At 62.1% G+C, this 14070-nt stretch overlaps 2 gene segments (V, D, J or C); both read right to left on the minus strand.

Annotated features, from left to right (window-relative positions):
* LOC136155136 (immunoglobulin heavy constant gamma 1-like) overlaps positions 1 to 13739 on the minus strand; it is a 70112-nt gene extending 56373 nt beyond the window's left edge. The window contains exon 1 of the C gene segment in view: positions 13688 to 13739.
* On the minus strand, positions 1356 to 12912 carry LOC136155138 (Ig mu chain C region membrane-bound form-like). The segment is given in 7 exon segments: positions 1356 to 1544; positions 1646 to 1761; positions 3793 to 4125; positions 4258 to 4572; positions 4826 to 5158; positions 5235 to 5564; positions 12762 to 12912. Coding segments are annotated over 7 exon segments (1572 nt in total).
* Positions 13740 to 14070: the final 331 nt, after the last annotated feature.

Raw genomic sequence — 14070 nt, forward strand, 5'->3', positions numbered from 1 at the left:
ATATTTACTTTGAAAATGAACATAAGTGAGCAGTTGATAGGCTCTGAGTGAAATACATTCAAACAGGTGCTGCCAACTGCCAGGAGCAGGGAACGGACTCCCCGCGGGACCCCAGAAGGAGCCAGCCCTGCTGACACCTTGACCTTGGGCCCCTCCACCACACTGGGAGAGAGCCAGCTCCTGCTGTTCACGCCTGGCTGCGCTCCTTTGTTGTCAGACACTCCCGCGGGTCCTGGCCTGAGCCCCTCGGCCTGTGTGAGCGCCCCGCCCTGTCGCTCTCCCCACCCCCCGCCCCCGCTGGAGGCGCCCTGTGTGCCTTGGAGCCCCCCACTGAACGCTCCCCCGCCTGATGGGTTGGGCTGCAAAGGACGCCGTTTAATCAGAAATGCCTTCCGGGAGCCTACTGCCAGGAGGTGCTCTCTGGGAACCACGTCTACTTCCACTCCCTGGGAGAGTCACTGTCAGGCCCCTGGCGGCCCCACGACAGGCATCCTGGGAAGCCCCAGTCCCCCTCCAGCCCCTGAAATCGCCTCCCTGGAGAGCCAGGTCACCCTCACCCGGCTCCCCCCTCTGGCCCCCAGCGTCTCCTCTCCTGTCCCACCGCCCACCCCCACCCTGGCCCTTGCTGCCATAGCTAACCTGGACCTCCCCGGGGCCTGAGCGTGCCACCGCCCCTGTCAGCCCCCACCTGGACCCACGCAGCTTATCTCTGAGGGCTAATTCCCTGCTCCCCTGCCTCGCTGCCAGCTGCCCCCTCTTTCAAGGCCTTTCCTCCGTGCTTCGCCAGTCCTGCACCCTCCCTACAGCTTCACCTGAGACTTCCTTTCACCCTCCAGTCACCGTCTGCTGGCCAGCAGGTGAGGTCCCGCGCTCCCACAGGGCGCAGCGTGGCTGCACACACACCAGCCCTCCTCCCGAGTCCCTCCTGTGCACACCACACGCACCCAAGGTTGGACAAGCCCCCCATGGTTGGGATGCCAGGAATGGTGGCAGAGAGGGACGGGGTGTCCGTGGGGCTTGTGGCAGGGTCCTCACGGATGCACGCAGCAGCCCCAGCTCAGGCCACCTTGGGAGACCAGTCTGGGGATCCTCTGCCACTCGGCCATCTTCCTCTGTCTGGACCAGCCCCAAGACGCCACCCTGGCGCATCGCCACTGGCCTGGGAGGAGACACACATCCCTTTCCCATCAGCAATGGTTCAGTGCTCAGGATATGCAGCACACAGGAGTGTGGCTTGGGGTAAAAAAAAAAAAACCTTCACGAGGAAACGGTTTCATAAGATAAAGTATACTTGTTTATTTCAAGGCCACAAATGCAACATTGCAAAGCAGGGCCGGGTGGAGCCTATGACTGCGGGCTCCAGGCTTGGCCATGGCACTCAGCTGCACCGAGAAAAGCCAGTTTCTTACAGCTCGGAGCTGGAGAGGACGCGGGGAAGATTTCAGTACAAGCAGACAAGCCACACAGGCCAGGGACCCGGCTCCAAGGCAGCCCCTCATGTTCCGTCTCTGGTGCCCCATGTTCTTGGCTGACCGTCACTTCACCTGCAGCCAACAGAGACAGTGTGAGTGGGTATAGGGGCACCAGGGGCCTGCAGGCCTGGGGCTCGGTAGCCTCACGCCCTCCCCGGGGCCAGGCGGCCTACCTTGAACAGGGTGACTGTGGTGCTGTAGAAGAGGCTCAGGAGGAAGAGCACGATGAAGGTGGAGGCCATGGTGTTGAGGTTCTCGAAGCCTTCCTCCTCAGCGCTCACCTCTCCCTCTGCAGGAGACAGGGCACAGGGGTCAGCACGGCCGAGCTGCCCGCAGAGCCCACCCTGGCCCCCTTCAGCTGCGCTGACCTGCCAGAAGGCCTGGGGGAAGGCAGAAGCAAGTGGGCAGGTGAGCGGGTGTGTGCCTGCCTCCCCGGCACCCCCGGGTTGGCTGGGAGCTGCGGGCCTTGTCAGGCAGCGTCTCGGCCAGGTGCAGCAGGCCCCTGGGCACCTGATTCCACAGCCAGCAGGGGCAGAGTGTGGCTGAGGCTGAGCCAAGCAGTGACCCTGAGCGCCTGGCCCTAGGAGCGCTGGGGTGGCAGAGAGCAAGACAGAGCACACACGTACGCACAAGGGTGGGATCTCGCTACGCTGGAGGTGGGGGAGTGGCCCCAGTGTCCTCGACTCCTCTGGGGGATGCAGGGCCACTTGGGGCTGACAGTGGTAGTGGGGCAACCTGTCTCTGGTGGTTTGGGGGGCTCCCTGGCCAGTGAGGACAAGCCCTGGGGGCAGATAGCTGCCTGTGACAAGGGGCCCATCCCTCTAGCCTTGGTTGCTCTCTGTCTTGGAGCCAAGGCACTTACGAGAGAGGCCTTGTGGGGCCCTGGCTGGGGCCAGGACCGCAGGACTCACAGTTGCGGGATCAGGAGGTCAGACAGACATCTGAGGCCCAGGGAGGGTGACGCTGGGACAAAGGCTGAGGACAGTTACGTAGGTCTGCAGCTGCTACACTGATGGGCCCTCGGTCCCTAAAGAGTCAGGCGTGCAGGGGAGTTGGGAGTCAGCCTGAAGCGGCACTGGTGTGGTTGGCAGAGGAGACCCGCTTGCCCGTCGGTTCAGTGCCCGGCACTCCAGGTTCACGTGCAGCCCTGCAGCTGCCTACTCCATGGAGGGCCTCCCAGGCATGGCCTGCTCTGTCAGGACGTGCCTGACTCTGCCTCTTAACAGGGAAAGGGGAGAGCTGGGGCCCTGCCACCTTCACAAGGGCCTGGACTGGGAGAAGCACCCCTCCTGGACATGGGCCGGGAGTTTCCTAGAGGAGCTGCCTCTGGCCAGGCCCAGAGTGGCCCTCTGCGCACCTGCTCTGGGGCTGGGGCTGGGGGCTGCACAGGAGTCCAGGCGAGGCCAGCCCCCAGATGCACCTCCAAGCTGAGACAGAGGGACAAGCAGAGCATGGGCATGGGGCAGAGGGACTCCGCAGGACAGGGTGGTGAGTGACCACGGTGTGCAAGGGCTGGGGGTGTGTGAGCCTGGGTGTGTGCAGTGTATTCACATGTGTGCACGAGCCTGTGTACATCTGTGTGTGTGTGTCTACATGTCTATAACTTGTCCTCACGCATGCATGTGTGTCTATGTGTGTGAGCGCCCATGGGCATGTGCCTGTGAGTGCCTGTGACTGTGCACGTGCGTGTGGGTGCGCGTGTACATCTGTGTCTGTGTGTCCACACTTCCATGTGTCCATGTCTGTGTGTGCGCCTGCTCACCCAGGTCCATCACATACATGTCTGTGTCACGTGTGCCCATGTCTCTGTCCATGTGCGTGCATGTCTGCATGTCCGTGCATGCGTGTATGCACATGCGTCTCTCTGCATATATGTGTGTGACTGTGTGCATGTGTGTGTTGCACACCCGTGTGACCCCAGTGTGGCCATGGAAGCGACTCGAAGTGCAGCGAGCATGGGCTCGGCCTGCTGTGAGCATCCCGCAAGGAGCACCGGGGCTCCAGGCATGGGTCGGAAGCGAGTGGGGAGGCAGGGGTGCGGATGGTGGAGGGTGGTCTGCAAGGTGAGGGCAGACAGCCATGGACCCAGCAGGGAGAGCTTTGCTCACTCACAACCAGCATCTTTTGAATGGATCTTTTTATTTCTAATTTTTATAAAATGCAGCATCTCACGCATCGACACGGTTAGTTTGCGCTCACGCACACACACGGCGGCAGTCACCCGGGGGCCCTGGCCGGCCTGAGCGGGCAGCCAGGCGTCAGTAGCAGGTGCTGGCCGTGTCAGACATGACCAGGGACACGTTATACAGGGTGGGTTTACCGGTGGACTTGTCCACGGTCCGCTCGGTGACCATGTGGGGCAGGGCCTCGTGGCCCACGACGCAGGTGTAGGTCTCCCCTTTGCTCCAGTCCTCTTCGGTCACTGTCAGGATGCTGTGCACGAAGTACACGCTGGGGTCCTGGGGCTCGGGCGCTGGGCTGCTGGTCACGTACTTGCTCTTGGTCACGGGCTCCCCCTTCTGCAGCCACTGCACGAACACGTCTGCAGGTGCGAAGCCCTTCACCAGGCAGGTGACGGAGGCTGACTCCCGCAGGCTCAGCTGTTCCCGCGTTGGAGGCAGCACATACACGGATGGTGGCTTCATGGTGACATCTGTGGTAGGGGAGGGGGTCGCAGTGGTGAGATCGGGGAGAGCAGGTCCTCTCTGGGCCCTGCCTGCTGTCCTCAGACCCTGGAAGCCATGGGAGAGTCCGGGGTGGAGGGCAGGGGCAGAGTCGGGCCTACCTTTGGGCTTGGAGATGGTGTGCTTTTCGGGGAAGGGCAGGTCCAAGTGGGCCACCGTGCACGTGAACTCCTCTCCGGACTCCCAGTCCTCCGAGCAGACAGAGGCCTCGCCCCTGGCGCTGAAGGTGTCGTTGAGGTGTCTCTCAAAATAGGTGTGGGTCTCTAGGGCTTTGCCGTTCTGGCGGGACCAGCTGATGTTCAGACCGTCATAGGAGGCCAGGTTTGTGACCAGGCAGGAAAGCTTGGCTGACTTCGTGAGGAAGATGTCAGCGAAGGACGCAGGGATGGTGAAGACCCCAATGGGAGATGTTTGTGCTGGAGGTGGGAGAGAGTTGGTTGGAGTGAAATCAGGTGAAGGAAGAGGTCCGCCCAAAGAGCAGGGGCCACTTGGCTGAGTCCCCTGTGAGCCTGGGGCCTGCTGGAGGGGCGCTGGCCCCCAGTCACCTTGCACAGCGCCTCCTGCCCTTGGCCGCTCTGGGAAGCCAAGGCTCAGGAAGCAGCTGGCACACCTGGGGCAGCGTCTGCAGACCTGAGTGTGAGCGTCCCCACCCACCAGGGCTGCACTCACTAGCATCACACGAGGAGGACGCATTCTTCTGGAAGGTTTCCTTGTTGTGCTCCACCTGGCAGGTGTAAACACTCTGGCTGAGCCAGTCACTCTCCGTGATGGTCAGCACACTGTAGGCCCTGAATGTTACGGGTGAGGACTGTACACTCTCCACCTGGCCTTCAGAAATGCCAGTCACCATTCGTCTGCCGTCACGAAACCAGGACAAGGAGATCTGTTTGGGGCTGAAGTCAGTGGCCTGGCAGATGAGGCTGGACTTGCTATTGCCGTTACCAGAGAGGCTGTTGCGAGGCGGGACAAAGACACTCACGACGGGGGGCAACACTTCCACCTCTGTAGAGAAGGACAAGGGGTCAGCGGGGCCTGGACCCTCCCCCTCCCCCCCAACCACGGGACGAGCCCGACTCACTTGCAGCGGTCACCCTCACGGTCTTGACGGTCTTTCCTCCCTTGGGGTGCTGGACTTCACACACCAGGTAGTCATCCGGCTCTTGAAAGATGCTTGAGGAGGGCAGGACCACCTGAGAGGAGGCCGACCACAAGCCGTTGTCCTTCAGGACTTCGGGGAAGGTCCAGAATTTCTCACTGCTGACCGTGCTGTTGTTCTTGAACTTCCAGGAGAAGCTGACAGAATTGGGCACGAAGTCCTGGGCCAGGCAGCCCAGGGCCACGGTGTTCTCGTCAGACGGGGAGCTCACACAGGACACCAGAGGGAAGACTTTCGGGTGAGATTCACTTGCTGGGGACCCGAGAGAGGACACAAGAGAAGAGGGGGTGAGAGGCGTCCTGCTGGTCGGGGGTGCAGGCAGCTCCACCTTCTCTCTGGGACAGCGGAGCAGAGGGCACACTCAGCCCTGCCAGCCCGCCGTCACTGCCCCCAGCTCAGCCACTTGGGGCCTGGCCCGGGGTTCTGGGGTCATCAGTGAGACTGATACACACTCAGGCTCCCAGTCCTTAGCTCAACCAGATCACTGAGGTCAGCCCACTGTTGACCAGGACAGTCCAGTGGGGTCAGCTCAGTCCAGCTAGACCCACCAGCCTCAGTGGAGGTTAACTGGATGCAAAGCATCTCAACAATTTGCCCAAGTCAAGCCAGCCCAGTGGGTCCACTTCTGTTGGCCCTGTCTCAGCCTAGAGTTAACCCAGCATACCCCAGTTCAGCCTAGGCTAGCCCAGACCAGCTCAGCCCAGCTCAGCTCAGTTCAGCCCAGTTCAATCCAGATCAGCCCAATTTAGGCCAGCTCAACCCAGGTCAGTTCAGCTCAGCTCAACTCCACCTTCTCAGGCCAGATCACTTGCTCAGTCAGCTAAGTCCAGTTCAGCCCAGCTCAGCTCAGCCCAGCTTACCCACTCTGCCCACCTCAGCCCAGCCCAGCTCACTGCAGCTCAGCTCAGCTCATCCACTCCACCCAGCTCAGCCCAGCCCAGCTCAGCCTAGCTCATCCACTCTGCCCAGCTCAACACAGCTCAGCCCAGCTCACCCACTCCACCCAGCTCAGCCCAGCCCAGCTCAGCTCGGCTCAACCCAGCCCAGCCCAGCCCAGCCCAGCCCAGCTCAGCCCAGCCCAGCTCAGCCCAGCTCAGCCCAGCTCACTCACTCCACCCAGCCCAGCTCAGCTCAGTTCAGCCTAGCTCACCCACTCTGCTCAGCTCAACTCAGCTCAGTCCAGCTCACCCACTCCACCCAGCTCAGCCCAGCTCAGCACAGCTCAGCCCAGCTCATCCCAGCTCAGCCCAGCTCACCCACTCCACCCAACTCAGCTCAGCTCAGCTCAGTCCAGCCCAGCTCAGCTCAGTCCAGCTCAGCCCAGCTCAGTTCACCCACTCCGTCCAGCCCAGCTCAGCACAGCTCAGCTCACCCAGTCCACCCAGCACAGCTCAGCTCAGCTCACCCACTCCACCTAGCTCTGCTCAGCCCAGCTCAGCCCAGCCCAGCTCAGCTCAGCTCAACCCAGCCTAGTTCGGCTCAGCCCGGCTCAGCCCAGCTCAGCCCGGCCCAGCCCAGTTCAGCCCAGCCCAGCCCCAGCTCAGCCCAGTCCAGCTCAGCCCAGCCCAGCTCAGCTCGGCTCAACCCAGCCCAGCCCGGCTCAGCCCGGCTCTGCCCAGCTCAGCCCAGCTCAGCCCGGCTCAACCCAGCCCAGCTTGGCTCAGCCCAGCTCAGCCCGGCTCAGCCCAGCTCAGCTCAACCCAGCCCAGCTCGGCTCAGCCCAGCCCAGCCCAGCTCAGCCCAGCCCAGCCCGGCTCAGCCCAGCCCAGCTTGGCGCAGCTCAGCTCAGCCCAGCTCAGCTCAGCCCAGCTCAGCCCAGCTCAGCCCAGCCCAGCTCAGCTCAGCCCAGCTCAGCTCAGCTCAACCCAGCTCAACCCAGCCCAGCTCAGCTCACCCACTCCACCCAGCTCAGCTCAGCCCAACTCAGCCCAGCTCAGCTCAGCTCAGCTCAGCCCAGCCCAGCTCAACCCAGCCAGCTCAGCTCAACCTGGCTCAGTCCTGCTCAACCCAGCCCAGCCCAGCTCATCCCAGCTCAGCCCAGCCCAGCTCAGCTCAGCGCAGCTCAGCTCAGCTAAGCCCAGCTCAGCTCAGCTCAACCCAACCCAGCTTGGCTCAGCCCAGCCCAGCCCGGCTCAGCCCAGCTCAGCCCGGCCCAGCCCAGCTCAGCCCGGCCCAGCCCCAGCTCAGCCCAGTCCAGCTCAGCCCAGCCCAGCTCAGCTCAGCTCAACCCAGCCCAGCTTGGCTCAGCCCAGCCCAGCCCGGCTCAGCCCAGCTCAGCCCGGCTCAGCCCGGCTCAGCCCAGCTCAGCTCAACCCAGCCCAGCCCAGCTCAACCCAGCCCAGCCTGGCTCAGCCCAGCCCAGCCCGGCTCAGCCCAGCCCAGCTCGGCGCAGCCCAGCTCAGCCCAGCTCAGCTTAGCCCAGCTCAGCCCAGCTCAGCCCAGCCCAGCTCAGCTCAGCCCAGCTCAGCTCAGCTCAACCCAGCTCAACCCAGCCCAGCTCAGCTCACCCACTCCACCCAGCTCAGCTCAGCCCAACTCAGCCCAGCTCAGCTCAGCTCAGCTCAGCCCAGCCCAGCTCAACCCAGCCAGCTCAGCTCAACCTGGCTCAGTCCTGCTCAACCCAGCCCAGCCCAGCCCAGCCCGGCTCAGCCCAGCCCAGCTCGGCTCAGCCCAGCTCAGCTCGGCTCAACCCAGCTCAACCCGGCCCAGCTCAGCTCACCCACTCCACCCAGCTCAGCTCAGCACAGCTCAGCCCAGCCCAGTTCAGCCCAGCTCAGCCCAGCTCAACCCGGCTCAGCCCAGCTCAGCTCAACCTGGCTCAGTCCTGCTCATCCCAGCCCAGCCCAGCCCAGCCCAGCTCAGCAGAGCTCAGCCCAGCTCAGCTCAGCACAGCTCAGCCCAGCCCAGCTCAGCTCAGCCCAGCTCAGCTCAGCTCAACCCAGCTCAACCCAGCCCAGCTCAGCTCACCCACTCCACCCAGCTCAGCTCAGCCCAACTCAGCCCAGCTCAGCTCAGCTCAGCTCAGCCCAGCCCAGCTCAACCCAGCCAGCTCAGCTCAACCTGGCTCAGTCCTGCTCAACCCAGCCCAGCCCAGCTCATCCCAGCTCAGCCCAGCCCAGCTCAGCTCAGCTCAACCCAGCCCAGCTTGGCTCAGCCCAGCCCAGCTTGGCTCAGCCCGGCTCAGCCCAGCTCAGCCCAGCTCAGCCCAGCCCAGCTTGGCTCAGCCCGGCCCAGCTTGGCTCAGCCCAGCTCAGCCCGGCTCAGCCCAGCTAAGCTCAACCCAGCCCAGCCTGGCTCAGCCCAGCCCAGCCTGGCTCAGCCCAGCCCAGCTCGGCGCAGCCCAGCTCAGCCCAGCTCAGCTTAGCCCAGCTCAGCCCAGCTCAGCCCAGCCCAGCTCAGCTCAGCCCAGCTCAGCTCAGCTCAACCCAGCTCAACCCAGCCCAGCTCAGCTCACCCACTCCACCCAGCTCAGCTCAGCCCAACTCAGCCCAGCTCAGCTCAGCTCAGCTCAGCCCAGCCCAGCTCAACCCAGCCAGCTCAGCTCAACCTGGCTCAGTCCTGCTCATCCCAGCCCAGCCCAGCTCATCCCAGCTCAGCCCAGCCCAGCTCAGCCCAGCCCAGCCCCAGCTCAGCCCAGTCCAGCTCAGCCCAGCCCAGCTCAGCTCAGCTCAACCCAGCCCAGCTTGGCTCAGCCCAGCCCAGCCCGGCTCAGCCCAGCTCAGCCCGGCTCAGCCCGGCTCAGCCCAGCTCAGCTCAACCCAGCCCAGCCCAGCTCAACCCAGCCCAGCCTGGCTCAGCCCAGCCCAGCCCGGCTCAGCCCAGCCCAGCTCGGCGCAGCCCAGCTCGGCGCAGCCCAGCTCAGCCCAGCTCAGCCCAGCTCAGCTTAGCCCAGCTCAGCCCAGCTCAGCCCAGCCCAGCTTGGCTCAGCCCAGCTCAGCTCAGCTCAACCCAGCTCAACCCAGCCCAGCTCAGCTCACCCACTCCACCCAGCTCAGCTCAGCCCAACTCAGCCCAGCTCAGCTCAGCTCAGCTCAGCCCAGCCCAGCTCAACCCAGCCAGCTCAGCTCAACCTGGCTCAGTCCTGCTCATCCCAGCCCAGCTCAGCTCAGCCCAGCTCAGCCCAGCTCAGCTCAGCTCAGCTCAGCCCAGCCCAGCTCAACCCAGCCCAGTTCAGCTCAACCTGGCTCAGTCCTGCTCATCCCAGCCCAGCCCAGCTCATCCCAGCTCAGCCCAGCCCAGCTCAACCCAGCCCAGCTCAGCTCAACCTGGCTCAGTCCTGCTCATCCCAGCTCAGCCCAGCCCAGCTCATCCCAGCCCAGCCCAGCTCAACCTGGCTCAGTCCTGCTCATCCCAGCTCAGCCCAGCCCAGCTCAGCTCAGCTCAACCTGGCTCAGTCCTGCTCATCCCAGCTCAGCCCAGCCCAGCTCAGCCCAGCCCAGCTCAGCTCATCCCAGCTCAGCTCATCCCAGCCCAGCCCAGCTCAGCCCAGCTCAGCCCAGCCCAGCCCAGCTCAGCCCAGCCCAGCTCAGCACAGCTCAGCTCACCCACTCCACCCAGCCCAGCTCAGCTCAGCTCAGCCCAGCTCAACCCAGCCCAGCTCAGCTCAGCTCACCCACTCCACCCAGCCCAGCTCAGCTCAGTTCAGCCCAGCTCAACCCAGCCCAGCTCAGCTCAGCTCACCCACTCCACCCAGCTCAGCTCAGCCCAGCCCAGCTCAACCTGGCTCAGTCCTGCTCAACCCAGCCCAGCCCAGCTCATCCCAGCTCAGCCCAGCCCAGCTCAGCTCAGCCCAGCTCAGCTCAGCTCAGCCCAGCTCACCTGCTCAGCTCAGCTCAGCCCAGCCCAGCTCACCTGCTCAGCTCAGCTCAGCTCAGCCCAGCTCACCAGGTTGACCCAGCTCAGCACAGCTCAGCCCAGCTCAAGCCTGCTCTGGGTGGCCCAGGGCTGCCCTCACAGACCTGAAAGCCCAGTGGTTATGATGCAAAAGGGTAGGATCCTGGACCCGTGGCCTCGGTTAAAGCCTCTGGTCTGTGGACACTGCCCAACTGGGCTCGTCCCTCCCAGCCTCTTCCCCCTCTCCTCCTGGGAGCCCACGCGCCCCTTCCCCTGGGTGCCCGATGCCTCCGTCCCCGCCCCAGCCCTTCTCCCAGCCCTTCTGGCCCTTCTCCCAGCCGTCAGTCACCGCCACCCTCCACTCTGGGTAAAAAGCTTGCTGGTGACTTTAGCTTCCCTACCGCATTTAACAGGCCAAGGCACGTTTGCCACCCTCAGATGGAGGCCCCATCTCTGCTGAGTGGGCAGCGCTGCTGCTCTGGGAGAGGAGAGCCTGGGCACACGTTCCTGGGGCCTGGCCAGCTTGGGCACACACCGTGGGCCCGAGTTCCTGCCCCGAGTCTCAAAGACTCCTGGTGACTAACTGCCCTCTGGCCAAATGTCCTCATTAAAAACCATGGGAAATGCATCTTATCTGAACCTGCTCCCAATTCTGTCTTTATCACAAAGTTCTGCTGAGAAAGAGGATACTCTCTAGCACACAGCAACCATCTGAACCCCAAAGCCGCGTTGACCGCTTAAGTGTAGATGCGGGAAGTGATCCCTGTGGGTGTGAAGCACCCCGACCTCGCACGCAGTAGGTAAGGACAGATTCCCTTTCAAGTAGAAACAAAAACATCTCATACAGACGTCCCGGGGCAGCGAGTCTGGCTGCACTGGTTCCTGCCTCTCACGGCCCGGCGCCTGGCCTCTGGCACGTCCTGTGTGCTCTCTGACCTGGGCGGATTCCTCAGAATCCCTTTGCTGAGCTAACTCATGACCAGCCCACTGGCCTGGTGGCAGAAGCCAGGCCCGCACGTCCCCAGCTGCGGGTGGTCCCAGGAGACCCCCAGCCTCGGCGGGCCTGGGGACTCAGAGCAGAGACTGTCCCTCCAGACAGCCCTGGACCCTGCTGACTCCCACCCCATGGGCATCTTCTCAGTCCCCCAGCTAGCACTGTAGCCAGAGTAACTCATGACGAATGCCCACGTTTCACCCCAAGTCTGTCCTGAGATGGGTACCCGAAAGGCGACCCTGAACATTCTGCAGTGAAGGACCTGCACTGAGAGAGCTGCGTCATCGCCAGGAGGGAGCCGGCCAGCTAAGATTGTGAGCACACTCACGGTGTACACGGCGCATGCACAGCCTCAGCTTAACTACCTTGAAGGAACAGCTCGTTAAAGAGTACAAACGCATTGATAAAATGCACCTAAGACAATTTAATTTCTTAAACATCTACTTTGAAAATGGATATAAATTAGCAGTTGATAAATTAAAGCGTAAGTAAATTCAAATAGTTAAAAGAGGAAGTTTCCAGTTTCTGTCAGCATCTGCGCCTTATTTTAGAAATGCAAATTAGCCAGGTGTTGTTGTGCTCAGTGGAACACTTTCAGTTCTGTAGGGCTGCGCAAAACCAGCCGCAAACCACCTCTTGAGAACCAGAAGCTATAAATTTACCAACTGTGTTTTCTTGCGTCCAAAAATAGACTCTTAGCTTCCTGCCACCTGCTGCAGGTGGTCAGTCCTGCCTGTGGCCATCTTGACTAACTCGGGGCCACCAATTAAATTAAAAAAATAAGCTGAAATTATTATTCTCAAAACTCAGCCCTTAATTGGGGCCGAGGGCCGATGGAACCTCGTTATTACTTTTCGGCCAAACCTGCACCCATCTCAAGTCTCCAAAGCCATGATTCACGGTTGTTAATTAAATGATAAAAATTTAAAATACTTTAAACATCTCTCTATTTAAAGTTGCACTTTTCCAGACCATCAGGAGCTGCTCTGAAGATGCCCTGTCTTGGTATTCGCAAGCACGCCTCCTTCGGTGAACGGCTTTTCTCTCTCTCAGAGTGGCCTCACAAAGCCCAGCGCCCGTCGCCTCCCCAGGCTCTCCCTTTCGGGCGGCTGGGGCACCCCTCTCTTGCCATGATCGGGACACTGTTTGCCCGTCCTCACCTAGACAATTCTCTTCCTACCCAATAAAGAATTTTAAATACAGTCTAGGGCAGAACACACCTTGTCCGAGGAGGGCATTCTCTGTGCCCTCCGCGTGTGGTATTCCTGAGGTTCTAAGTCATCCATACACGCTCCTCCATAGATGCTAGGACCGCAGCAAGTTACCTTCCACCGTAGCCCAAGCTGCACTGCCGCCAAGGGGGTCCTGGGACTCCCCTACTGGTGGCCCTTCCCGCCCAAGCCCGCTCTGAATGCCGGCGAGATTCTGATTTTTTAAAGGCATCAGAAAACAGAGACTGAAATGCCTAGGGTGACTGGTCCCCTCCTGGCCAGTCTGCCCAGTCCCCTGAGGCGGGTGGGGGAGGGGGGGAGACACGGACACATCGGAGGACCAGACAGTGATGTTCAGAAAAATCTCATGAATAGGAGAGAAAACAAAGGCCCTGGATGGGCCGCTCTTACCTGAGGAGACGGTGACCAGGATCCCTCGGCCCCAGACGTCTATACCGTAGTAATCACAGTGGTGATATCTCCAGCCTCGCCCAACAAAAATCTCAGGGGCCCGGCAAGGCTCGAGGTGCCCGGGCACCCACCCCATCTCCAGGCGCCACAGGGACGCCGTCAGTCAAAGTCGTTTGTCAGTGATCCTCTGCTGGCCCCGCTCCCACCTGCCTGCGCCAGACACTATGTCCCATTCTGGCCCCCAGAGGCCCAGACCACTGGCTGCCTGGGCCAGCTGACCGTGAACCACAGACTCCTAAGTCCAGCCTCAAGCAGCTGCCTGCCCCAGACAGTGATGGAAGCCCCTCAGTCCTGCTCAAGTCCGACAGCCAGACCCGCCAAAGGAGCTGCCTCGTCCCCACATCGCGGAGTCCTTGGGGTGGGGAGGTCTGGTTCTGCCTGTTTACCAGAACCCTCTCCCCAGCCCCCTTTCTTGACCTCCAGAGTGCCCCTGGGTCTCCCCAGGTGCAGTGAAGTGGGGTGGTGAGGGCTCAGCTGAGCAGACGGTGCCCAGGGGCCCCTGACTCAGTGCTTGAACCAGTTGTCACATAGTGACACTGATGCTGGGACCCTGGGCAAGAGCTAGGGGCCGGCTGGGACCTCCAGACCACCTCACCCGTGGCCTCATGAGGCCAGCACAGCTGGGACCTTGGGAGTCCAGAGTCCAGGGGTGCCTGAGGCCCCCAGAGAAAGCCCTGTCTGCAGAGCTCAGGAGGAGAGGGTGCCTGGAGCCTCTGTTCTTCGCCGCTGTAAGCCTGGGCCCCTGGGTCCTCCCCGTCTCAGACCCCCGGCTGCCCCAGGCCCTCTAGACCAGAGACCCTTGATTTCCCCCAAAGTGCACCAAAATTCTGAGAGAGAGTGAGGAGAGAGAGCTGGTGAGGACTCACCTGAGGAGACGGTGACCAGGATTCCTTGGCCCCAGTTATCGATATAGTCACAGTGCCATGGGTCCCGTTAGGGGCTGTGCAAAAACCCACAGCCTGGCATCCTCTGCCCCCATGCAAAACCAGACCCCCAGGTTCACAGAGCCCACTCTGCCTGACTGCGTTCCACAGGCAGAGGCCCCACCTCAACAGGGCAGACAGGCAAATGGCCTCAGACGCAGACCCCCTGGGGACAACGGAGGGTCCACCACAGGTCAAGGGTCCTCTGGACACTTCTTCCCCAGCCCAGGACAGAGCGGGTAGAGAGCTGTCTCACCTGAGGAGACGGTGACCGGGGCACGCTGACCCCAGGGGTTAAAAGCATCGCCAAGGGACGCAGTCCTGGC

Source organism: Muntiacus reevesi (assembly GCF_963930625.1).
Source record: "Muntiacus reevesi chromosome 15 unlocalized genomic scaffold, mMunRee1.1 SUPER_15_unloc_1, whole genome shotgun sequence".
Lineage (NCBI taxonomy): Eukaryota > Metazoa > Chordata > Mammalia > Artiodactyla > Cervidae > Muntiacus > Muntiacus reevesi.